Source organism: Mustela erminea, chromosome 19, assembly GCF_009829155.1.
Source record: "Mustela erminea isolate mMusErm1 chromosome 19, mMusErm1.Pri, whole genome shotgun sequence".
NCBI lineage: Eukaryota > Metazoa > Chordata > Mammalia > Carnivora > Mustelidae > Mustela > Mustela erminea.
The window spans coordinates 18,330,184-18,356,351 of NC_045632.1; the positions used below are offsets into that span (position 1 = coordinate 18,330,184).

At 48.0% G+C, this 26,168-nt stretch overlaps 2 protein-coding genes across 8 annotated transcripts; both read right to left on the bottom strand.

Moving 5' to 3' along the window:
* Positions 1–682: 682 nt before the first annotated feature.
* On the bottom strand, positions 683–10,095 carry UPK1A (uroplakin 1A). Of its 7 annotated transcripts, none has more exons than XM_032323745.1 (8): positions 9,216–10,095; positions 8,843–8,926; positions 7,514–7,714; positions 4,847–4,921; positions 4,597–4,704; positions 2,789–2,968; positions 1,392–1,475; positions 684–1,309 (listed from the first exon to the last, which is right to left on the bottom strand). In XM_032323745.1, the coding sequence occupies exons 2-8, from the start codon at positions 8,921–8,923 to the stop codon at positions 1,265–1,267; spliced, it is 774 nt and encodes a 257-aa protein (XP_032179636.1). In that variant the 5' UTR covers positions 8,924–8,926; positions 9,216–10,095; the 3' UTR covers positions 684–1,264. The 7 variants fall into 7 exon arrangements, with proteins under 7 accessions (XP_032179634.1, XP_032179637.1, XP_032179636.1 ...); XM_032323744.1 differs by having other exon boundaries at positions 8,843–8,930; XM_032323743.1 differs by having other exon boundaries at positions 683–1,309; positions 4,597–4,671; positions 8,843–10,095.
* Positions 10,096–17,399: 7,304 nt separating this feature from the next.
* On the bottom strand, positions 17,400–24,681 carry LOC116579007 (cytochrome c oxidase subunit 6B1). Its single transcript, XM_032323783.1, has 4 exons — positions 24,555–24,681; positions 22,678–22,793; positions 21,417–21,517; positions 17,400–17,591 (listed from the first exon to the last, which is right to left on the bottom strand). Exons 2-4 carry the CDS (start codon positions 22,781–22,783, stop codon positions 17,538–17,540), a joined length of 261 nt encoding a protein of 86 aa, XP_032179674.1. The 5' UTR covers positions 22,784–22,793; positions 24,555–24,681; the 3' UTR covers positions 17,400–17,537.
* Between the last annotated feature and the right edge of the window lie 1,487 nt (positions 24,682–26,168).

The following is a 26,168-nucleotide window of genomic DNA, read 5'->3' on the forward strand; positions in this document are numbered from 1 at the left end:
TCATGCTTTCTCTCGCTATCTCTGTCTCTGTCTCTCTCTCAAAGAAATAAAATCTTTAAAAAAATAAACAAAAGTATATTTTTAAAAGCTGATATCTGAATTCAGGTTTTGCAGACCAGTGGAGTAAAGGGGGACTCTGGGAAACATCATTTGGAGGGGAAGGAAGCCCGGCCCTCTTGGCAGGACCTAACCACTATAAAATGGACAGAGGTTGGCCTGCTTGAGAGAGGACAACAGTGAGGATGAGATTCCTAGAGTGTTTGCTGCCATGCATCCATTAGAGAACAGCCATTGGGAGGAGGCTATCTGCCACGTGTACTGGCCCAACAACCTTGCACTCTAATTTTCTTTGATAAATCACCCCCACTTCCCAACACCATCCTTCACAGCAGTAGTAATTCAGGTACCCTCCTTCCCCCACCAAAGGATGGGCCTGGACTCTAAGTGAAATTGAATCCTTGACCTTGGCTCAAGCTGTTGGGAGAGAGGGGTCTCTTCCTGCTGTGTGGCTTAGTGTAAAGTTGTTAAGTCTGGTGTTGCCAAAGGAATCCTGCCTGAGAATGAAACAGGTTTCCTGGAAACTTTGATTGAACTCCTGGATCTAGATATTCCGGAAGCCAGCAATGTTATCTCAGTTACATGAGCCAAGAAATTTCATGTTATGTTTCAGTCAGTGCCCATTGGGTTTCTGTAACTTTCATTGGAAGAGTTCTTGTTCATTTGCCTTTGCCCCCAAGGAAAACAAATTAATTCATTCAACCAGTATTTATTGAATATTGATGCCCCTCCCTCTGCTGGGTGATATTGAGGACAATAAAGTAACCATGACAGAGCTTGTCCCTCCCCTCATGGCAATCCCATCTACCAGAGTATAAACAATCACAAACTATTTGGCAAAAATGGCAACAACTGCCATGTAGGAGGAGCTACAGGAGAGGCATTGGTGATGGGGGTAGTGGGAGCTGGGAAAGGTCCCCTGAGAACAGAACTTTAAATTGATGCTCAAAGATGGGCCAGGAATCAGCAAAGTGAAATGAGGTCCCTAAGGGTCCTAAGGGTCCCTGTACACATGTCCAAGGGTTTCAGGGTATCCCCAAGTCTCAGCAGGGCTCAGAAAGTTGGTAAAAGGTCTTTGGAGGGAGTGGAAGGGGGGGAAGGTTGAGAGAGGTCGGAAGGGGGAGGTGAGGCAGCCATCAAGCCCTCAGCCAGAGGAAACAGGAACAGGAGGAGGCTGCACGTGCACGTGATTTTCCCTTCTTGCTCCTCACAATGTGGTGTAGAAATACATGGCTATGAGCATCACAGGGAGCTGTACCAGGAGGCAGTCAGGTGAGGGACGCTCCAGCCCCACACCCACATCCCCCGCTTGCCCATAGGTTCCCGCCACTTACCGTCCACATCAGAATGGCAAAACCAAACCATGAAATCCCCCATGTGTAGCTGTCGATAGCATGGCCGATGTGCTCAAAGCAGCCCTGGGCAAGGGGAAAAACATGGGAGTTTGAGGAAATGCCCAGTAGGGCTAGCCCTGAGGGAGAGTCACTGTGTGCCTTTCGGAAGGTCACCTCCTTCTTCAAGCCTTGGTTTTCTCAGCCGTGCAATGGTGATTGTGGCAGTGTCTACCTCCCAGAATGGTTTTGGGGAGCCAGGGATGTGATGTTGAACCCAGGCCCCACACAAGTAGGTGTGTGGCCGTGGTTATGACAGTCTGAGGACAGGTTTGTACAGAGCTGGCTTGCCATGCTGCCCACAGGTGCCCAGGATTGAAATTTGCCTTCACTACGAGCAGTGCAGTTTTGATGCCTCCCTGTTTAGGAATGAGGTCAAGTGGGGCCTGAGACTCACAACAGAATCACTCTCAGGTAGACCCCTGCCTCGACTTGGAAGCAGCTGAGAACAAAGTTTCGGGGTGTGCGTCCTGGAGTCAGGCGGGACTGAGTTGGGGGCCAGCTCCGTCATTTGTTAGCTGTTGGGGCCTGGGAATGATTCTGGCTCTCTGAGCCTTAGTTTTCCTATCTGGGAGGTGACAATCTTGACAGCACTGGCCTTGAAGGTGGCTGTGGAGCATCCGTGAATGGACGCACGCGCACACTCTGCACAGAATTGGGCTTCAGAAATGGCTGTCTGGCTCCGAGGGTGGTGATGGTTGGCGCAGGCTCCCTTCTCCATGACACCAGATCTAAGTCGTATGGTTCCAGGGTCCTGAAGCAGCCAGAGGGACCGCTGGAACCATTTCTTCTCCTAGTCTAACCTCCTCTGGTTTCTCTCTCCGCCTTTGCACTCCCCTTGCCCTGTTTAAAGCCCCTAATTGGGGCCTGTCTGCCTGAAATCCAGTCCCAGCTTCATCCCTTAAGAGCGAATGAACTCCGTTTCATCATCCTTAAAATGGGATCATTATAAACCCATACCTCACAGGCCGTGGTGGGAATTAACTAAGACAAAGACTTAAAGCCCTTAGAAGAATGCCAGGCACAACGCGAAGGCTCAATGAACGTTACTATGGTGGTGGTGCTGTTTCTGTGATTCCTGCTGCTCTCATTCCCAGGCAACCGGAAGAAAAGTTGCAGGTCCGGCTCGGGATCAGACAGACCCTGTGCCTTCCACTGACTTGCAGAGAGGGAAGAGGGACAGATGGAGAGAGAGTTGAGAGAGCCAGAGAGAGGGGAGAGAATGAAAGAAGCCAGAGCGGGGAGGAGGAGAAGACTGTGGGAGGGGGGAAGAGATAGAAGGACCAGAGGGGGCCAGACCCATGCCGCACAGACAGGGGAGCCGCAGGGAGGGGACACACCTTGGTGAACAGGTAGTCCGTGTGGCCCAGGCGGCAGCCTTCTTCATTGAGGGGGATAAAGTTGCCAGTCCGCCGACAGCACAGTGGGGGCCAGGGGAACACCACCTCCGGGGTGGCCGCCCGGAAGGCTGATGTGAAGTTCACCCAGTCCATGGGACCGGATGTGCCACAGCACTCTTGCTGGAGAGAAAGGCAGGGGGTCAGGCAGGCTCTGGCTCCGAGAGAACAGCCACTCGCCTAAGATCACAGAGTGAGGAAGGTCCCGACTTCCCATGTCCTGGGCCTTGAGGTGGGGGGTGGGCAGTGTCTGTGCTTGTGAACAAGGAGCAAGAGGTATTTATCCCGGCACCATGGGGCTGGTGGGGGGTTTGAGTCAAACCCACACTCATGAGTCATTTTAAAATTCTTTTGAATTAGCTGTCAAAAAAATTTGAGGTAAGTGACACCCAAAGAAGGATCTCTGGTTTCTTCTAGCATCTGTGTTTAGTTGGTGGTCCTGAATGATGAAAACATAGGCGCCTTCACATATGAGTTCCAATCCTAGCTAGAGGTATGACTTGATCCAAATTGGGACCTCAATTTCCATTGGGTCCTCAGTATTCTTCTCTTGTGCCGTATCATGTTGGGTTTAATTAAGAATGTGGCTTCTGGGGGCGCCTGGGTGGTGTAGTCAGTTGAACATCTGACTCTTGGTTTCGGCCTGGGTCGTGATGGGTTGTGATCTTGGGGTTGTGGGGTCGGGCCCTGTGTCAAGCTCTGCACCTGGCACGGAGTCCACTTGAGACTCTCTCTCCCATCCCCTCTGCCCTTCCCCACCCCACAAACGTGCATGATCTCTCACTCAAATAAATATGTGAATGTTAAAAAAAAAAAGGGGGGGATCCCCTGGGTGGCTCAGTGGGTTAAAGCCTCTGCCTTTGGCTCAGGTCGTGATCCCAGGACCCTAGGATCGAGTCCCACTCAGGCTTTCTGCTCAGCAGGGAGCCTGCTTCCTCCTCTCTGTGATCTCTGTCTGTCAAATAAATAAATAAAATCTTTTTTTTTTTGAAAGTTTTTTTTTTTTGAAGAGTTTATTTATTTATTTGACAGACAGAGATCACAAGTAGGCAGAGAGGCAGACAGAGAGAGAGGAGGAAGCAGGCTCCCCGCTGAGCAGAGAGCCTGATGCGAGGCTCGCAGGTGCAGGTGCAGATCCCAGGGTCCTGGGATCATGACCTGAGCCGAAGGCAGAGGCTTAACCCACTGAGCCACCCAGGCGCCCTAAATAAATAAAATCTTAAAAAAAAAAAAAAAAAAAGAATGTGATTTCTGGAAGCTGGTGGCCTGGGTTTGAATTCTTCTGGTGCTATGACCTACCAGCTGTGTGACCTTGTGTAAGCCACTCAACCTCTTACCTTGATTTCTTCATGGCTGGAAAGCTGATCTCCCTTATGGTGGTTGTGAGAATTAAATAAGCTTTAAAAGTGCTTCTAACAGTACTCAAAAAAAAAGTTAGTGCTCATTAAATGTTCATTATTATGATTATCCTCCTTATTAAGAAGGTATCTATAACGGTAGGGACTCTGGATCAAGACTGGCAGACTCTGATCCCGGCTTACCAACCATGTGACAGCAGGTGACATTCCCTTTTCTGGGCCTGTCTAGTCACCTGGAAAATGGCCATGACCAACCCTGTTCTCCAGAAGAACCACAGGAGTGGGTATCATCTACCAGTGGGCATAAGGGGAGGCGCCTATCTACCTCTGTGGTCAGAGCCCCATTCCTCCAGCCCTTCCTACCCCCTCACCCCTTTGCTCTCCCTCGTCTACCTCAATCATGACACGGTCCCAGAGACGAGTCAGTTCCTGGCCCTGGTCGGTGTCTGCACTGTAGAAGGTCAGCATCTGCTTGGTAATCAGGGATGGGTTGGACACCATCTGTGGAGGTCCAGGAAGAACAGGGTCTAGTGGGGCTAGGTGGGGAGCGAGGTCGACCACCACGCCACCCGCAGACCCAGACCTGGATCCTTGCCACTCTTGCCCCAAGTCACACCCCTCCCCTGGCCTCTGCCCAGCTCACATAGTCGCGGTGAGTGTAGGACGTGATGCAGGAGGCGCACTCGAAGATGTAGACAATGAGCATGAGCACCAGGTACTGGGGAGAGATGGAGGGAGAGACAGAGGCACCACCCAGTCAGGCAGGGCAAAGCCTGCCAAGTCACATCCCCTCAAGGGATTTTCTTTTATTTTTTAATTTTATTCATTTATTTTGACAGAGAGGGATCACAAGTAGGCAGAGAGGCAGGCAGAGAGAGAAGGGGAAGCAGGCTCCCTGATGAGCAGAGAGCCTGATGCGGGGCTCCATCCCAGGACCCCGAGACCATGACCTGAGCTGAAGGCAGAGGCTTCAACCCACTGAGCCACCCAGCCGCACACCCCCCCGCCCCCGAGGGATTTTAAAAAGAAGTTCAGGACAATGTGACCAGTAGCATCTAGGTGGTGGGAGTACAAGCATTCCCTAGTCAAGTCTTTCACCTTTCCTGTATGTTTGGATTTTTTAATAATAAAATGTTAGGAAAAAATTAAATCAGGGGCGCCTGGGTGGCTTGGTGGGTTAAGCCTCTGGGTTTGTTGGCTCAGGTCATGATCTCAGGGTCCTGGGATCGAGCCCCACATTGGGCTCTCTGCTCAAGGGGAGCCTGCTGCCTCTCTGCCTACTTGTGATCTCTCTCGTCAAGTAAATAAATAAAATCTTTAAAAAAATGATATCAACAAAAATATGTAAAGTATTGCCTGAAATTAACTATCAGTCTGGGCACAGTAAAATAAAGGTCTACTACAGGAAAAACAAAACAAAACAGACATTCTTGTGACAACCAGAGGCATTTGAACGGAGACTAGGTATTGAGTTTGTAGGGCATACTCGTGGCACGGTTGTTGTGCATAAAAAGAAAAAAAAGCACTTTCCTCACCCCTCACCTTCTCCCTTAAAGCAACAGGGAGTGGAACGTGGATACGCCAACACCTTTGCCAAGAGATGAGCGGCACAACATGCCTGACTGCTCTCCGCAACGGCCTTAGCGCTCAGAGAAACGTGCACTCAAGTACTTACAGGTAAATGACCTGGTGTCTGGAATGCACTTCAAAACACACCAGGAAGAAGGATGTGGGCTGGTAGAGGGTGAAGCCGAGGGAACCCGGCTGGCCAGGCTGTGGTCAATATTGTTGAAACTAGGTGATGGGTATGGGGGGTTCATGCCATTCACTGCACGCAATGTTTCAAATTTCCCATAATAATTAAAAAAAAAATTCGTGTCTTAGTTAATGACAAACGAATAAGGGAGTAAGACACAGACACAAACTTTTTTTTTTTTTTTTTTAACCAGTTGGCTGAGCTTTGAGGGCTTCAGTTAAATTGTTATGTCAGAGAATTACATGCAGGAAAGAAAGCAAAAGAGAAGGAAAAGAGCCTTTCCAGAGCCCCATCTTACTCACAAGAAAGCCAAAGTCTTTACCAAGGCTGGCAAGACTCAACTTAGAGGCCCACTTCCCTTTTCTCACCCTCATTCTCCATGCCCATCGCCCATAGTACCTCCCTTCTCTGGACCCTTACTGCCTCTCCCGCACCCCACCCCCTCTTGGTTCCAGCCACACTGGACTCCTGGCCCCCTCTTGCTGTTTCCTCCCACAGAAATGCACACCCCCTCACCTCACTGAGGCCTCCCCTCCTAATCCCCAGCTCCAGACCTTCCTTCCATCCTTACTGTCCACTGTGCCCCCATTGGGGGCACCCTCCCCTTAGGGCTTGCCTATTTTCTCTCTAGATAGCCAAAGTGCCCAGCGCAGGACTGGGCCCACGGTTCTGGCTCCATCCACATTTGTTGATGGAATAATCCCCTGCTCCCAGGAATCTAAGAGGCCCTCGGCTGTGGAGGCAGCACAATGTTGTCTCTAAGTCAGGGGGGCTGGGATCGAAGCTCCTGCCTTCCCTATCACCCTGGGCTGTTGGCCTCTTTGAGCCCCCGTTTTCCTGTCTGGTAAACGGGCAGAGAAGCACTAACTCCAGACGGGGGCTGGAGACACTGAGGGAGCTCGTTTTCTAAACGGCTTTGCCTAGTGCCAGGCACAGGAGTGGTCCTTGGGAAGCCTGGGTTCTTGTGGTGGCGGTTATTACTGGCGGAAATTAAGAGCAAGGCTCAAGCTGAACTGCTCAGGTTTCAATCCTGGCTCTGTCACCCACCTGCTGTGCAACCTCAGATAAGTGACTTCACTTCTCTGAGGCTCCGTTTCAACTCTTGTCAAATTTGCTCACCGTAATGATGGGATCTCCTGGTGGGTTGTAAGGAGTAAATGCACCCATCTATGCAAAACATTTAGAACATAATAAGTGCTCCCGAAGTGGCAGCCGTGCTATTGTTGTTGTTTTGACAGAGCTCATGTGCACAGACCAACTGGGGACCAACTAGTTGAGATTTCGCATCTCTGTCCTGCCACTCAAGAGCCGTCCTCCTGGGCAGAGCTCCCTTCCCTTCCTCTCTGTGCCCCAGTTTTCTCTGGAGATTGAGGGGAATGGCTGAGCCTGTGTTACAGGGTTATGGGAAGATTAAATAGAATGATTGCCACGAGGCCCAAGTGTGGTGCATACTGGATACACACTCGGGGCTCAGTGGCCATGGTTACAGTGACTCTGTGGAGACAATCTCTGTGCCCGCCCGGCCCCATGCCATTCCCCCCCTGGGGGCCTCACCGTGAGGATCATGGACCGGCGGCGGCAGAGCGCTGCACCCACCCCAAAGCTGGCCACCACGAAGAAGGAGAAGCCGCAGAAGATGGCGATCCAGGCGCCGGCGAAGACATCATCCTTGCCTGAGACGCCCATCAGTGGGTACACGCGGTACTGGTCAGCTGTCACCCACACCGTCTCGGCAAACAGGGCCAGGCCCGACAGCTGGACAGGGCAGCAGGTTAGAGAGGGCACAGCGGGTGGGGCCACAGGGCTGTCTCTGAGCAGGTTCCCCTTCTGAGCCTCCGCTGCCCTCGGCAAGGTGGGCACATGCGAATGGCAAGGATGTCGCCTTCCATGACTAGGGATGGGCTGGACAGAGGCCAGAAGGGAAGGGCTGCCCGACTCGATCCCTGCTCCTCCTCCCCCCAGGCACCCCCACCCCCTCCATCGCCCGAGCTGTCGTCGGATGCTTCAAGGATGCTGGGAGATGCCACACGTGAAGCCTAGAGTGCATGACAGGAACAGAGGAGATGCTCCGTCCCCCTGGCCTCCCTCAAACAGTGTTGTTATTCCCGAGTGGGGGAACCTGCCCAGGCCCAGAGCAACTACAAGTGCATCAACCCTTTGACCCATCAATGCTGCCTGCAGAAATTAGTCCTGTCTGTGCAGGAAAATCATACACCCGCTGTTATTCTCTGCATCCTCGTGTCACAGGCACTGGCGTGCACACAGGGAGTGCTCTGCTGGGTGGAAGAAGGCAGGGCGGCTCTCTGAGGACTCCCGTGGAGTGGCCTATGGACTATGTGAGCAGGAAAAACGGGGAAGCACAGATCAGGATATAGGATGAACTACCGCTTGGACAAAAAGGGAAGAAAATAGCTATATATGCTATTTGTTTGTATGCGCTTAAAGAAATGTTGGAGAAACTAAAAATCTAGTACCTATAGGGATGAGAGATGGGAGCAAGGAGAGGGGAAGGCTTCTCAGAGGATACCTTCGACCCCAATCAAGCTAACACTCACAGAGCGCGTGGTGTGTGTGCGCTCCGTGTTAGTCCTAGTAACAGCTGTGTGACGATCCTTGTTACCGCTGCAGGGCACTACTGCTGCTGTGGCTGACACAGACAGTAGCCGCACATGCCAGACTCTGGTCTGAGCTCAAGAATCCAGTAACTCATCCTCTCGGCATTCCTATTTTCAGAGAAGTAGAGTGGCTTGCTCCCGTTGGAGAGCTGGGATTCAAATCCAGGTTGCTCTGACTCAAGAGCCAGCGGCATTGGCCATGGCAGGCCTAGGCTGTCCCCTCCTCTCCACCCACCCACTGGGCTCCCGGCACTGGGGGAGGTCTCACCAGAATAATGATGTTGCCCACCACCAGCAGGCCCACCACGGCCGGAGACCCCTTCTCCGCCTCTGTTGCCGCGGATGCCATAGTCTTCCTGGGACACATGAACCCGAATAAGGCCAGGCAGAGGCTGGGCATGGAGGGCAGCCCCAGCTGGAGCCACCGCCCTCCCTCCACACCCCAGCTGCCAGGGGATGCTCCCGGCTCTCTGCTAGGCTCAGAATCCTCCCACAAACCCTGATGGTGTGCCACCTTAGAGAAGAGGGAACCAAGGCTCAGGCAGGGCAGTCACTGGCCAGAGCTCAGCGTTGGCCTCCCTGCACCTCCGAGCTTCCCAGTTCCCCCCTGCTCATCCAGACCCCCAGAGCCCCCTCCTCACCTCTTTCCAAAGCCTCTGTGGCTAGCTGCTCCCACAGTGACTCCCTATATATGCCCAGGCCCCTCCTTGGGCCAGTCTCCAGGAAGGCAGAAGGTGTCTGGAGGGGACGAGAGGTCAAGCAGGCCGACCAGCATAGAAGAACAGTTTTATGAGCACCCCGCCCCCCCCCAACCCAAGTGATTTATAGACCTGAAATTCAAGATTGGGCTAAGGTCTGGCTGCATAGCAGGGTGAGGTGCCCAAGGCTTCCTGCTCCCGGGCTGCTGTGGTGGGGGTGGGTGAGGGGAGTTCCAGATGAGTGAATAGGGCAGGGTGGGGGAGGGGAGAAGAGAGTGTGCTAGAAACTGAGAGAGGGCACACGGAATAGGCTTGGTGGAAGAAAAGTACACTCACCCCCACCCACACAAACAAAGCAGGGTCACAGTGAGGAGCCACAGGCAGAAATGTCTTCAGGTTACAGAATCAAGGAGACCAAGGTTGAAATCCCAGTTCTGCCTGGGATTGAGTAACTTGGGTATGTGTGTTTGCCCATCAGCAGAATGCGTATGATCGGATGACTCGCTCCAGCAGCAGTGGGAACTGAGCACAGGGATGTCTGCAAAGAATGTCCTCTGGCCTGGTGTACAGCAAGAGGCTAGGCTGCATCAGCAATGCTCCTGAGGGGCCCACTTTCCCTCCGATGGTTCCCCCTAGCATCACAAGGCTGGTTCCTCAGGTGAAAATGGCTTGGGGCACCCAGTCCTTTCCCAGAACTTCTCAAGAACCAAGGCACTGACTGTTTTCTTTCTGAGCTGTAGCTCCCTCAGTGCATGTGAAATGGACAAACAAATGGAACTTAAAATTGCGGTGTTAAGACAATGGCTTGATAAAAAAACGCACGAGATGTGTTCTGATTAAAATTAAAATGAGTAATTTGGTTTTTAGTCAATCCGCTTTACATTTAAAATAGTCTTTCTCTCTTGATTTACATTTATAGTAAGGATTAATAAGAAAATTTAAATAATAACATATATGATCTGTCAAGTACATTTTATGAGGTTTAGCTAAAATAACTTGGTAATAATAGGGCCATGCTAACAATATGAAATATTTTTATTTTCAAATAGTTGGTAACTGTTAATAGTTGGACGTTATAAAATGACTCAGTCTTTTGGCTAAGATCAAGTGTAAACTGTCTGGTAGAAGGAAAAAGTTATCAATGGGGCATTACTATCATCAGTCATAAAAGGGATCGATTTTGTTCTAATGTGATGTCAAAGCCTTCTTTAGCTTTTTTTAGTTAGTTAGTTTGTTTGTTTTTAGAGATTTTACTTATTTATTTGAGAGAGACACAGAGAGAGGGGTGGGGGAGAAGCAGACTCCCTGCTGAGTAGAGAGCCCCATGTGGGACTCGATTCCAGGACTCTGAGATCATGACCTGAGCTGAAGGCAGACACTTAATCAACTGAGTCACCCAGGCACCCCTGTTCTAGTTCGATGTCAGACTTGAAATTTCACAATTCCTGGGGCACCTGGGTGGCTCAGTGGGTTAAAGCCTCTGCCTTTGGCTTGGGTCATGATCCCAGGGTCGTGGGATTGAGCCCCACATCGGGCTCTCTGCTTGGCAGGGAGCCTGCTTCTCTTCTTCTCTCTCTGTCTGCCTCTCCGCCTACTTGTGATCTCTGTCTGTCAAATAAATAAATAAGTAAAATAAAATTAAAAAAGAAATTTCACAATTCCTCTTCCTTATATAAGCCAGTCTTCAAACAATACATTTTGGAGTGCTAATTACCTCCTTTAAAAAATCACAAGGCTGGGATGTCTGGGTGGCTCAGTCAGTTAGGCATCCAACTCTTAATTTTGGCTCAGGTCATGATCTTGGGGTTGTGGGATTGAGGCTCCCCACCCCACTTGCATGCTCTCTCTCTAAAGAAAAAAAAAATCACAATGCCAAGATCTCCTAAAGAGGACGTATGCCTCTCCTATGACTATCCTATGATCCAGCCATTTGTCCCTGGGAATCCCTCCATTTCTATCAAATGCTCTGAGTGTATTCATATTGGTCCCAAGCTGGAAGCCACCCAAATGCTCCTTCCCAGTAGAGTGGGTAAGTACATTACAGTATAGGCATACAAGGGATACAATTCAGCAATAAAAGGCAACGAACTACTGGTACCTGCAACTACAGGGATGAATTTCAAAAGCATTACAGTAAATGAAAAAAGCCTGGGCTCATAAGACTGTCACTGTAGGATTCTAGATATGAAGTTCGAAAACAGGCAAAACCAATCTAGGGGGATAAACGTCGGGGGAGTGGTTACCCGTGGGGGCATTGTGACTAGAAGGGACAGGGAGGGGATTTCTCTTTCTGGGTTTGGACACTGGTTACACATGGGGTGCTCAGATTTTGAAAATCTGTTCCAGCGTACGGTCTCGGATAAGTGCACTTTTCTGTGTATATGTATATATTCTTAATTGCAATGTGTTCTCGAGGGTAAATAAAACCTTTTCAAAGAAACACATTTGATGTATCAAAGGGGTGTTTTCCAAAGGGGGGCACAAGAGTTGATTTTAGGCTGTCTATGGGCTTGAAAGGAAATGGTATGAACCCATGTAACTAACATCTGATGGAAAAATGATCTAGTTCTAATCCCGATGGTGCCATCGCGAAAGGCTCAGTAGTTTGATGCCATGTCCTAAACACCTGTCACCTTGCTTAGAGCAGGTTCCAACAGGCCTCAGTGTCTGAGTAGAATTGAATAATATATATTTTCATTGTATTTATTTATTTTTTAAAAGTCTGATTCATTTATTATATTTTATTTTTCTTTAAGATTTTATTTATTTATTTGACAGGCAGAGATCACAAGTAGGCAGAGAGGCAGGTAGGCAGAGAGAGGAGGAAGCAGGCTCCTGGCTGAGCAGAGAGCCCGATGCGGGGCTCAATCCCAGGTCCCTGAGATCATGACCTGAGCCGAAGGCAGAGGCTTTAACCCGCTGAGCCACCCAGGCACCCCTCATTGTATTTATTTTTAAGACATTTTCTTTCCCAGGGTCAGTGGTGTAATCTAAAAATATTGATATATTTCAAATATACAAGACAATGTAGAAAATACCTGTAACAAATACCGACATCCTCCCTACCAGCTTTGTCAAATGTATGTATTTTTCTATACTTATTGAAGATTGTTGTTGTTTTAAGTGGCATACATGGCAGATGGCCTTTGAAGCCACCTGATCTCACCCAAGATACCTTCATTACTACATTTGAGGCTCATCACCCTCCACAAACCTTGCACCGTCTTCTTTTTCAGATCCCAGATGTCATGGGTTAATTCCATACCCTCAGCTCATTATTTCCCACAAGATAGTTCTGTTTTTAAGATTTTATTTGACAGAGAGAAATGGAACACAAGCAGGAGGAGAGGAAGAGGGAGAAGCAGACTTAAGGCTGAGCAGGGAGCCCCATGAGGGGCTGGATCCCAGGACCCTGGGATCATGACCTGAGCTGAAAGGAGACACCTAACCATTGTGCCACCCAGGCACCCCAAGATATCTCGTTTTAAATTTAATTCATTCCCTTGTATCCCCATATCCCAGTTGCTTTCAGTGCCCTCTACTGGTAAATACTCTAATTAGTCCGCATGTATCTTTTTAGTTGGGTGTGCTCTTGTAAAATGGATACCATTGTTTTCAATTTTTTCTTTTGGTTATTTTTTTTGTTGTTAAGATTTATTTATTTATTCTTGGGGCTGGGGAGGGACAGGATCTCAAGAAGACATGGGGCTTGATATCATGACCCTGATTATCAGGACCTGAGAGAGGAAACCAAGAGTGGGACAGGTTAACCAGTTTACCGACTGCGCCACCCAGGTGCCCCACCTGCGGGTTTTCTGATTTACATACTGTTTGTGCTTTTCTCACTTGGCACAGATTTTCGGGTCCACCCACTACTCTGGACACACTGAGTCTGCAGCTTCTCATGGTTGCATGGGGCACCTCTCATACACCCCCTCCCCCTCCAGTTTATGGTTTCCTCCCTGGTGAGGACACTTAGGCTCCTTCTGACTCCCCACCCCCCCCACCACTGTAAATAGTGCTGCTCTGAGCACCCACATGGGGAACCCTCACATACTTCCGGGTCTCTTTCCAGGGAGAATTGCTGGGTCATGAATGTGTATGGACCAGGTTGCTTTCCACACTCCGACTGAGAGCTCCTGTACCCTTCCTTCACCACTCGTGTTTGGCATTACCCAGCTTTCTCATTTTTGTCAGAGTAATTCCATGTAAAGTGATACCTACCATGATTTCAATTCTCAATTCTCTTATTACTAATGATTTTGAGCATCTTTGCAAATGTCTGTGAGCCTTTTGGCTTCCCACTGTCATGCATGCTTTCATATTTTTAATATATACGCATATATTCATTAATACATAGAATAGTTCTCGATTTTCAGGTAAATTCTATATAAAGTGTATCTCAGATATCCTCATGCAATTGATTTTCACCTCAACATTATGTTTTTGAAATTTATTCATCACATATTGTGGCTCTAGTTCATCCATTTTTTTTTTTTTAAGATTTATTTATTTGACAGAAATCACAAGTAGGCAGAGAGGCAGGCAGAGAGAGAGAGGAGGGAGCAGGCTCCCTGCCGAGCAGAGCCTGATGCGGGGCTCGATCCCAGGACTCTGAGATCATGACCTGAGTTGAAGGCAGAGGCTTACCCCACTGAGCCACCCAGGTGCCCTCTAGTTCATCCATTTTTTATAAGAATACTTCATAGGTTGCTTCCTTTCCAAATTCATTTTGGCAAAGACGCTATGGAATAATGGCAGCACAGAGGTCCACAGGCCTAGCAACAGTCTGAAGCTTGAAGCTGGGCGCTAAGGTAATGAGCAAATTTAAGTCTCAGGTGCTCCTTGGCTCAGCTGAGCAGTGGAGGGCCTCAAAGTCATGGGTGGGCATGGGAGATCTTCCAAGAAAAGGGGACTTTGGAGTTGGGTGGGGCCAGTGTTAAGTGTGGGATGAGGAGGAGAGAGGAAAGAGAGAAGGTGTGGGGAGACTAGGATGTGGCATGAGGCGAAGCAAGAGGAAGGCGCTTCGGTGGAGTAGTCAAAGGAGCTTTTCAGTTTTTTCTCAAATTCATTGAGCACCAAGTACGTGATCAGGCCAGAACTAAGCCTCAAGGACCGGGTGCAGCTGATGAGTTTCCCAGGCCCTGCCCTGTGTGGGGCCGAGCTGAGAAAACAGCAGTGATCAGGACAGCTCAGTTCCCATCCTCACAGGCAGAAAGACATTCAGCAGAGAATGACAGCCCAGCATGCTCAGGGAGATGCCGAAGGGACCCGGGCACTGAGAGAGGAAGCACAGGCCAGGGCCACAGCAGGGAAAACAAAAGGGAGATGTGTGAGTCCCAGGGAAGCACCTGACCCAGCCTGGGGTGTAGGAAGGAAAGGATGTTGGAGAAGGAGACTGAAGCCATCTGGTAAAAAGGAGTAAAGAACATTCCTAACAGAAGAACACAGTATACACATACAATGGAGTATGATTCGGCCTTAGAAAAAGAGATCTTGTGATACGTGACAACATGGAGGAAACTTGCAGACCCGATGCTAAATGAAATCAGCCAGTCTCACAAGGACGAAGAGTACACAATTCCACTTACATGAGGTATAATCTATAACAGTGAAACCCATTAGCGCAGAGAGCAGTATGGTGGCTTCCAGTGCTAGGGGAGTGAAGAGGAAATGGGGAATTGATGATCTGATCTGCTGATATGATCGCCAGGTACAAAGGTTCAGTTAGGCAAGATGCAGAGTTTCTAGAGGGTGAACCACTGTATCTACAGTTAACAATACTGTATTATAGGCTAAAAATCTAAGAGAGGAGTTCCCGTTAGGGGTTCTCACCACGGTAATAGCAGTAGGAAAAGACATTTAGAAGGAATATTTCCTCATTGTGTCCACACTCTAGAAAGGAGACCAACGTGCTGAGAGCAGCTAATCTTTAAAGAGCATTTCCAACACACCCGGCATTGTTCTGAAGAACCCACATATAGCATTGGGCACTAGTCTCCGCACCTAACATGTAGCATCTCATTTAATCTGTACAATGGCCCTACGTAGGTGTCATTAATTTCATTTTATAGATGAGGAAACTGAGACAGAGAGAGGTCAAGCAACTTGCTGAGTCTCACAGCTGATAAGTGGTAGAGCCTGAATTTGAACCCAGGCAGTCTGGCTCCAGTCTCTGTCCCCTTAACTACTACATTGCTTCTCTGTGTATATACTGAATTGCTGGAGTATTTCCCTTTTGTTTTGGGTTTTTTTTTTTTTTTTTTGGTTTTTAATCAGAAGGATATATTCATGCATTAATTGTACAATCTGAAAAAGCTTAAGATATGAGATTGACAAGGCATGATCTTTAATACTATTAGTAATGGAGAAAAGCAAGTTCAGAACATCAGGAATAGCAGGCTATGATGGTGGACGGGCAGGTAGGAGAGAAGGTCTCCTTGCAAATGGGTAAACTATTTTCAGAAGGAGATGCAGGAAACCAGTAACGGCAGTCCCTTCTCATGGCTAGAAGAGCTGAGGAAGAAACACATTATTCCTGCATAGTTTCTGCACCTTTGAAAAGGCTGAGAGTAATGTATCCAATGGTCAAACAGTTCTTCTACCCTTTCTCCCAAAGAATGATTTTGAAAACTGCCCATGGACAAGAGCAGCTCTGTGGGAACCCAGGGAGTCCAGCAAAGTTCCCTCACACCTCCGGCACAAAATTCCCAAGACCGAATGCGTTGAAGAGAAATTCTATACGACTAAGAGTCAGGAAGCAGCTGGGAGAGTGGCAGTTGGGGTCTTGGAAGCAGCCAAAAGCACTTGGATCCTACTAAATACACCGCAAACGCAGGGGGACTGCCCATGCTTTGCCTGTGGATTCCCTCATCTGATCCATGGGCATCCGGCATCCTACTGCTCTGCATGCCTCACCTGTACACTCAGACCTATTTCGTGGCTGGCTCCCTGCAGATGCCTCTGAGGGCTGGGAGAGCGCATTTCTGAAGGTGGCTAGTAAGCATGTGCAGAGCCAGCTGACTCCGTGGCACTGGGAGAAGGCATGCACACTTGAGCAAGCAGCACAACCCAAGGGAGAGGAAATGGGAGGCAGTCCATGCTTGGTCTGGCTTTGCAGGATCAAGAGGAGACATATCATCCCAAAAAGCACCATACCCTGCAAGGGAACAAGTATGGAGCAGGTATATCCATAGAGAAGTCCTGAGAAAGCCTCAGAATCCCCAACAAAGCTGACAGAAGGTATTGCTTGCCTGAAGCCAGTAAGACTTGATAAGGTGACTGTGCCTACTAATGCGAACACAACGCCAGACATCAAGGAACAGGAAAAATCAAGGAAACAGAACACTACTGAAGGAACACCATAATTTTCCAGTAACTGACCCCAAAGAAAGGATATCTGAGATTTGCTTGATAAAGAGTTCAAAATAGTTGTTTAGGGGGCGCCTGGATGGCTCAGTCAGTTAATCATCTGCCTTCAGCTCTGGTCATGACCTGACCCAGGGGTCCTAGGATCAAGCCCCACGTCTGGCTCTCTGCTCAGCGGGGACCCTGCTTCTCCCTTTCCCTATGCCCGCTGCTTTGCCTTCTTATGTTGTCAAATAAATAAATAATCTTACCCTACTTATATTAAAATTTATCATTAATTTCTTAGATTTAACAGTGAAATCTAATTATGTACAAAATAAACCTGTAACTCTAAGAGACACACATACTTATTTCTGGATGACATGTGATCCCCAGGCTTTGCTTTAAAATCACCTAGAGGGGGAGGGCAATAATTAGAGATAAAACTGGCCATTTGTTGGTAACCATTCAAGCTAGGTGATGAGTACACAGAATTTTTATTATACTCTTCTCGTGTGGTTCAAAAATTACACAAGAAAAGTTTTTTCAAATTGTGTAAATAAAGGGGAACATACAGATAAATTTCAGCACATCCAGGGGCTTGAGACTCTTCTCTCGCTCACTCTAGTGTCTGGTATAGATAAGGTGGTCAGTTTAATAACATGAACCAAAACAAAACAGAAAAAACCAATCAGCCTGAAGCCCCTCTTACTGGTCAAGGTATTAATTCCCACCACAGCTTCATGCCCGATCACCTGGCTCTTTTACACATACGCAGTCTTACACTTTTCCAACGAGTATTTATTATTAGTTAGGCCATGATTCAGAATCCCAGGGTGGGGATCACCATGCATCCAGGTCCCCCTTCACCACCCTGGGAGAAGGACGGAGGACAGAGGAGACGTGGGCGGAGCCAGTTCAGATCTTCCCAGGAAATGTGCCTTCTGCCCGGCGGTCATCCCAGGCCGACACCTGAGGAAAAACAACCAGTGTTACTTCTTTCCTCTGTGGGGAAACCAGACAGGTGAACCCTGTCTTCCTAACTTTGCCCACCTGTTCAGATGGTCAACAAGGAAGGCCAGTACTGCCATTGTTCCAGGAGCGAGAGAATTGGCAGTGACCCAGGAAGAGAAGAATCACTGTCAACTGACACACTGAGGGGGTAAGGGGGTAGGGCATTGGATGGGGCGAGTAACAAGCAGAAAAGTCCCACATTCACTATAGGGCTGTCCTTAGGGAGATGCAGGACTGTACAGAGAGAGATTCAAGAGTGTAGCTGTACCCAGTTTCGGGAACCCCTGAGTCAACACTCAATGATGTCTGGCAGAACAGAGGAAAGAAGAAATACCAGGCAGCTATGAGGGGAAAAAAAAGGCTGCTCTATGCTCCAGCACAAATGGATCTCCAAGATGTACAGTCAAGTGGAAAAAGATTCAAAACTGAATAGAGAGTCTGATCCTACTGCTGATCACTGATGTGTGCACACATATAAACAATGATGGAAAAGCCTGTATCCAACCATTAACACTCCCCAGAAGTAACACTCGGCAACTTGTGGACCCTGGTACAGGCAGCCAGAAGCATATCCACTTAGACACACCCACTCACATTTACATGCATACAGTAGAGGCAGTAGACAAAAGCATGGATAAGGAAAAATGACTCTGCATCCCTGCCCCACCACTTCCTAGCTCTACGACCTTGGGAAAATTCCTCAACCTTTCAGGGCCTGAGTTTTCAATTGTGTAAAGTAAGAATAGTGAAAATGGTATCCATCTCATCCCATTTTTTTTTAGCATGTTTGTCCTTATAGGATAGAAAATGCTTACAAAGTAGCTGGCTCACAGTTAAGTGTCTATTATACACACATATACACAGGCACGCATGCACGCACACATCATAGATTCGCTCTACTCTGAAAAACATGTATACAAGCTGGGCCATACTATATAGCTGGTCCTGCAACTGCCTTTCCCCCAAGTCTTAGAGCTCCTTCTGTATTCAGTCACAGAGATCAAGATAAGCGTACCACCATTTATCTAACTTGGGCTGTTTCTGAATGTTCCTCATTACAAACAACTCTGCTATGGACACGTCCTTGGACACAAGCTTATCTTCATAGAACGTCTATATGTAAAACTGCCACATCTGGAGAGGTTTTTTTTTCCATTTTGAAAGATCCTGCCAAAATGACATCAATTTATAGAACCACTAACAATTAGCACAGTCAACCTTCATAATTCTTGCACCAGACTGCAAGGCAAAAATAAGCATCTCTCTGTTGTTTTAAGCTGTCTTGTCCTGATGACTTCAATGCGGACGGACATCTTTTCATGCCTGGGTTCCCCTGGAGTCCTTAGCACTGGAATTGTACTGTCCACAGTCCAGAGTTTTCTGTGTACATTTCTCATTCACTGGGTTTATCTCTCTGTCTCTTTTTAAAGAGTCAGGCTGCTCTGATCCATATTTCCCTTTGCCCAATAATCCCACTTCATGGGGTGGAAGCTCAGAAAACCATTCCAATAGAGGGGAAAACATTTCCTGCAATGGAATCGTACACTGAAGTGCCACTTAAAAAAATTTTAATAGGGGCGCCTGGGTGGCTCAGTGGGTTAAGCCGCTGCCTTCGGCTCAGGTCTTGATCTCAGGGTCCTGGGATCGAGTCCCGCATCGGGCTCTCTGCTCAGCAGGGAGCCTGCTTCCTCCTCTCTCTCTCTGCCTGCCTCTCTTCCTACCTGTGATCTCTCTCTGTCAAATAAATAAATAAAATCTTTAAAAAAAAAAAAAAAAAAATTTTAATAAAGGGGCGCCTGTGTGGCTCAGTCAGTTAAGCCTCTGACTCTTGGTCATGACCACAGGGTCCTGGGATCAAGCCCTTTATCAGGTCCCCTGGTGGGAGCTCAGCATGGAGTGGGCTTCTCCTTCTGCTCCTTCTCCTGCTGGTGCTCTCTCTCAAAATAAGTAAGTAAATAAATAAAAATCTTTAAAGAGATTTTTTAATTCTTACTTCACCAAGTTTTTGAAATAAAGAAGCCAGGGCAGCCAGTACAAAGGGGACTGCAGAATACATTTGTAAGCCCTAACAATGGGGACACTGCAGGCACTGAAGGGTAGGAACCACACAATCTGATCCTCCCAAGACGAGGGCGGCCTAGGTCCCAGAGAATGGGGTGTAGGACAGCACTGGGACTAGAGGCATGCTTGCTGGCACCCTGCCCAGCACGCACCCGATGAGGGCTCTGAGGCTGGAGCCTCAGATGTTATGTACTTACAACATCAGGTTACTCAAGATCACCCAGGGATAAGGGGAAATCCTGGAGGGGCACAGGGCACTTAAAGACACTTGAGACAGTGTGGCCAGAGAGCGGGGAGGAAAACCAGGCAAGCTGAGGAAGACTGCATTAAGGCAGTTTGTTCTCAAGAAATAAGCTCCAAAGGCACATATCAAGGATGTTTCAAATATACTGGAAAAAAAATCAGATCATCTCTATCAAAAGGAAATCAGCTAAATAAAAGCACGTGGAAGTTACTAAAGCAAGTAAGGTAGGCCTATATGCATTATCGTAAGAAAGGCTCCATGACACACTGGTAAGTCAAAGTAGTCAAAAACTATACAGTATGACCCACCCATACACAGCTCCACAGATTTCTGTATGATTAATTTATACAGAGAAAAAAGGTAATGAGCTAGAAGTAGTTACCTTGGGGAAGGGGGGCTGGGAAGCCCAAAAGGGCTCCTAAGTTTATTTTGCTATACTGCTTACATTTTTTTTTTTAAAGACTTACTTATCTGAAAGAGAGAAAGAGCAAGAGAGCCTGCTTAGATGGGAGGAGGGGGAGAGGGAGAGAAAGATCTTCAGCAGATTTCCTGCTAAGCACATGTCTGGACTCCCATCTCATAACCCTGAGATCATGACCTGACCCGAAATTGAGAGTCGGATGCTGAACTAACTGAGCCACACAGGAGCCCTTGTTTTTTGTTTTTTAAATGAGCACTATGACTTGTACTGTATCATATCTCTAAGACACAGGATTTTTCATTTTAACATCTCTGAAATTAGCATGCTGGTTACATTCACTTCTGGCATTTTAAAAAAAGATCTGACCATCTCTCCATGTTTCTTGAAGCCAATGGGATCTTTGCTTTGATGAAACAGTACAAAGTTAAACACAAATTCTTCATTTGGAAAAGTGTACGGCAGAGAGTATAAAATGGTGACAAAAGGTCTGGTCCGATCAGGGCTAAATAGACTAATTGTCTTAGTGGGTCTGTGTCTTTTAGAGACACTGAAGTAGGTAGGAATGAAAAGATATGCTTGGGATTTGCTTCAGAACACTTCAGCAAAGAAGAAAAGGTGACAGATGAAGGGAATGTAGAAAAATCTTGAAACTATTCAATTTGGGTAGTGGGTATAATTGCGGGGGAGGTCACTGGATTATTCTATTTTTATGTATAATTTGAAAATGTGCATAATAAAAAGGCACAGAATTGCACAAGATGGTGAGCCCCAGAGGGGCGGGGAGCTGGCACTGTCTATGTATTTATGGGATGCATGGGCGAGATGGATGTAGCAAGGAGAGGGCCCTGGTTGTCCTGGGCGAGAGCCCTGCTTGGTTGAGAGTACCAGTGAAAAGAGGGAAGGCAGGCAATTCCAGAAGGAGGACAAGGCCGAGTCCCATGGACAGCGCAATGCCCGTCCTCCCTCTGCCTCTCCCAGATGAGGCTCCACCAAGCTAACATACTCCTCTGCTGAGACCCCACTCCCATGTCTCAGGGCCCCAAGAGGCAGCACGTACCCAGGATATGGGGCAGAGGGACTTGTACACACGCCGGTACCATTCGCACACGGAGACATCGCCCCCTTTAGCAGTCATTGCCTTCTGACAGCGGTGGAAGTCTGCAGAGAAAGCAGGTCAGGGTCAGCCAGGGCCAAGGGCCGAAACACATTTTTTGATCAAATCTCACAGAAATCATCTTTACTTCACAACCAATTATATACAGACATACAACTACAAAATAAGTGTCACAAGGAATGTCTATACCTACAGATGTACTGAAAAGGGCTGGACAGGCCTCCCTAAGTTGATTTTGCAACCCCTAGACAACTACTGTTTGACTTGAAAATTCTGCGGTCTGGAATGAGGGGGCAACATGAGGGGCACGTGTGGGGATTATGGAAGTCCAAAACCAGGGCAAAGGAAGGGGAAGATATCTTGGGGCTAAGATGCTGGCATCCTATAGAGGAGGACAGGAGGGAGATAATCTGATTTTTTAAAGTAGGCAATTAATTAAAAAAAAAAAATTACTCTAGGTATTCCACTCCTGGGCACGCTCCCTACACAGAAAAGCATTCGCCTGGATGTCAGGTTACATTTATAAGAACATTTTTAACATCCTCATTCGTAAAAACCTCAAACTGGAAAGCACACAAGTGTCTGGGAATAAATTATGGAAAACTATATGCCCTGAAAATGAGCAAACTACACGCCATAGCAAGGATGAATCTTTCAAGCTGCTGAATGAAGAAATCCAAACAAAAGAGAATATATATAGTAACTGTTAAGTTCATCAAGAGGCAAACCTAAAAGCAGTGATAAAACCAAAATGCGATTGCCTTCAATTGGCAGGGTAACATCTCTAGGGCGGAGAGTATGATGTTGTGTTTAAGACAGGGCGTGCGGTAGGAAAGCAAGCTCTGAATGCTGAAAGGATCTAAATTTCTATCCAGGTTATAGTTACACATAGGGATCCACTTAAGTATTACTCATTTAGCTGTACTATGATTTATGTACTTCTTATACATATGTTAACATGTCTCATACACAAATAAATCTTAAAAACAAAAAAAAAATCAAAGGAACCGAAGTTTGTGACCCTGGCCCAGACCTTGGATCTTGAACACAGCTGTGATGAGGGGCATGGATACTGAAAGGCAGGACGTCCAGACCGAGAGAGGCCTGGGATGTATAGATCCCCTAGACAAGTAGGCTTAAGCACCTTGAAATGTGGGACTAGGAAAAGGTTCTGCATCCCTTCCCAACCCCATACCCTGCTTACCCAGGTAGTTCTGCCAGCAGTTCCTGGTCTGGTTCTGGTTGGGGAAGCGGCTGTCAAAAGGGGCAGTCTGGTAGTTCTTGATTTTGGTCTTGATGTCTTCTGCCATGGTGCTGACTCTTGGAGGCAAAGAGAATGGAGGCTGGCAAACATTCTAGAGGACCCGGGCATGGGGAGGTCAGCCCACCCAGACACAGGAGAATGGAGTAGGTAAATGTAAGCAAGCTACATCTTTCTCCCTCTCAACATATACACACTGAGGTGAAGTGTGGGGCAAATCCACACTTCTAAGTGTGGCAGTTACAGCAGCGCTCGGTGGAAGGAGGTAAGTATCTACTTAGCAAAATCAGGCCTTATTCATCCCAAAATAACACCAGCTAACATTCACTGAGGGCTTAGTCTGGGCCAAGCACTGGTCTACACTTTACTCCTGCAGGCACTCGAAAAGGTAGGAACTATTGCTATCACTGTTTCACAGACAAGGGAGAGGGTGTCTAAGTGACTTCCCAAGGTCATACAAGTGAAGGAGGGGCAGGAATCATTGACCGAACCTACACCGCAGAGGTTCTTCATCTCTGTGGTGCCATCAACTCCTCTGGGGTCTAATGACCATCCCTCAGAATATTTTCAAATGCATTAAAAAAACTGCAGAGGATCACAAAGAACACCAGTTGTATGCAGCTGAGGATTTCCTGACTACCACAATTCTTAAGTACTGTAAGTGAATGAATTCTGTGACATCTGCAACCATAATGCGATATAAGACAACCTATAATTTTTTTAAAAAGATTTTATTTATTTATTTGACAGAGATCACAATTAGGCAGAGAGGCAGGTTGGGGGGAGGTGGCGGGAAGCAGGCTCCCTTGCTGAGCAGAGAGCCTGATATGGGGCCAGATCCCAGGATCATGACCTGAGCTGAAGGCAGAGGCTTTAACCCACTGAGCCACCCAGCCACCCCTGACCTGTGATTTTTGATTGCTGACAAAGTCACAGATGATGCTATTACTAAGGTCATTGCCTCCATTTCTACCTGAAGGAAATGCTACATTTCAATTACAGATTAAGAAAAACACAAATCTATTTTTTTCCCCATTCAGGTCCTAGCCACACCTTGCATTCTATTGATTTTGCAGACCCAGAGTTAAAAACCCGTTATAAAGTCTTTTAGGAGGTGACACGCAACAGTTTTCGACAGGGTATGTGAAATTGCCTCTATCTCAGAGGACTCGAGGAGTAACGGGGTTACAAAGAAGTGAGCAGGCCAGTGTTAAAATTTAAGAGATCCAACATAGTGGCGGAGATATGGGGCACCACAACGGAGTCTGTGGTGTGGAGTCTGTAGAGGGGCGTGGGGAGGGGGACCCAAAAGATTTGTTCGGAGTTGTTTAGGGCGGAGCGGGGGTGTGAGGAAGGGTGGTTCAGGGAGGACTCTGAGGCCCCTCCAACGCCCAAGCAGGAAGGAGGACCAGACACCACGGAGCCAGGCTGCGGCCCGGGCAAGCCACGGGAGGCCAAGCCTGCGGCCTGGTAACTGAGGGCACTACAGTCCGAACTACAGAATCCAAACCCTGAACACTCGCTAAGTAGCTCAATACCGCGGACTTCAGTTGCTCCTCTGTCAAAAAGGGACCGTTACACGCCCTACCTCATAGGGCGGGAGGGAAGACGAAATTAATTAATAAAGACACTTGAACTGTTACCTGGCATTAAGGAAGAGCTTCATAATCGTTAGCCAGAAGACTAACAGGACAGAACCCCAGGGACCGGGAAGGCCGGACGCCGGGGGCCAGAAACTCACTTCATTCTCGGGAAAACCACGGCCCGGTTCCTCAGTTCCCCAGGATAGGGTCCCAGCTTCCTAAGCCCTCGACACTTACCTAAAGACACCACAGCAGCACCTCGCAGCTCAATGTGACCCTCAGCAAAGACGCCAGAGTCGGACCGGAAGCGGAATTAAGACCGGCCGGAAGCGGGGTGAGGCAGCATAAACTCGAGTCTTCCGCGTGGGTAGAGCGCCCTCGGAGGCCGTCCGCGAAGCCATTAAGGCCACGCCCATCCGGGAGAATTCTGATCCCCTATTGGGGTGAGTGCCTGTTCATTATCACTCCCGGCCCAATCGTGAACTTGCGCGGCACTTCGAAGGTCCCGGGTGGGGCTTGAGATCCTTGGTTACCGATTCTCATCACTTTAGGGTTTTTAATTGGGGGAAGGAGTTCTGGTTCTTGAGGCTAAATGCAGAGGGGGCCTGGGGAAATTATCCCAGCAGAAGTATCCTTATTCATGCAAGAGTTACTTATTGAACGCTTACCGTGTGCCACATACTTCTGTAATTCCTGGGGAAGCATCATTGAATAAAATACAAGAATCCTTACACTCTTTATGCTTATTAGGTGATCAGTTGTTAGGGGTTTGAAATCGAACCAGTTGTTCTCCTACGGTCATTTGCCGCATTATGATGAATACCCAGATTTCACCTCCCTGTTCATTATCTTCTTTCCCCAAGCCTCAGAAGGCACAAATTAAGACAGATTTGGGTTCCTGAGGACTCAAACCGAAGACCTGCATCACAGAGAGGAGAGGTTAAGAATAAAAGCTTGGGTCTGGCAGAGGTTAAGAATAAAAGCTTGGGTCTTGCAGAAATTTGTCCATCTCAGAAAGTGACACATCTATGCTTCCGGTCACAGAGTTTGCTCTCTCATACCCCACAGCTGATCTATCAAAAAATCGTGTTGGCTCTGTCTTAGCAATATATCGAGAATTTTCTCCGACGTCTGGTTCAACCCACAGGCACCTCTAGCCTGGGCTATTGCAGTAGAGCACTCCCTAGCCTCCTGGTTTCCCCACTGCTCTCCACAATCGTCCACTCAGCCAGAGGGACCCTGTTAACACCTCAGTGAGATCACTTCCCTTTGGCCTAGAACCCTCTCCCTGGGTCTTGTCTGACTCAGTCAAAAGTCAAAGTCCTTACAAATGACCTGCATAGTTTGGGCTCTCTCTCTCTTTTTAGATTTTATTTATTTATTTGACAGAGAGGCAGAGATCACAAGTAGGCAGAGCAGCAGGCAGAGAGAGGGAAAAGCAGGCTCCCCACTGAGCAAAGAGAGCCCAATTTGGGGCTCAATCCCAGGACCCTGAGATCGTGACCTGAGCCGAAGGCAGGGATCCAACCCACTGAGCCACCCAGGTGCCCCAGTTTGGTCTCTCTTATACTCTCATTTCCTATCCTTCTTCTCTTTACTCCCACTGCTCCAACCACATTGGCCTCATCCTGCTTAAACTTGCAGGCTGACTTTCCTCTAAGGACCTTTGCATTTACTGTCCCCTTGATCTGCCATGCTCTTTCTAAAGCTGGCTCCCTCCCTCACCTCTTTCAGGTCAACTCCTTGGTTAGTCCGTCCCAGACCAGTTATTTAAAATGTGCATCTGGTCAGTCCATAGGAGGACCATTCTTTAGGGGCTCAGTGGTTCCCAGAAAGCAGTAAGCTCTCCTT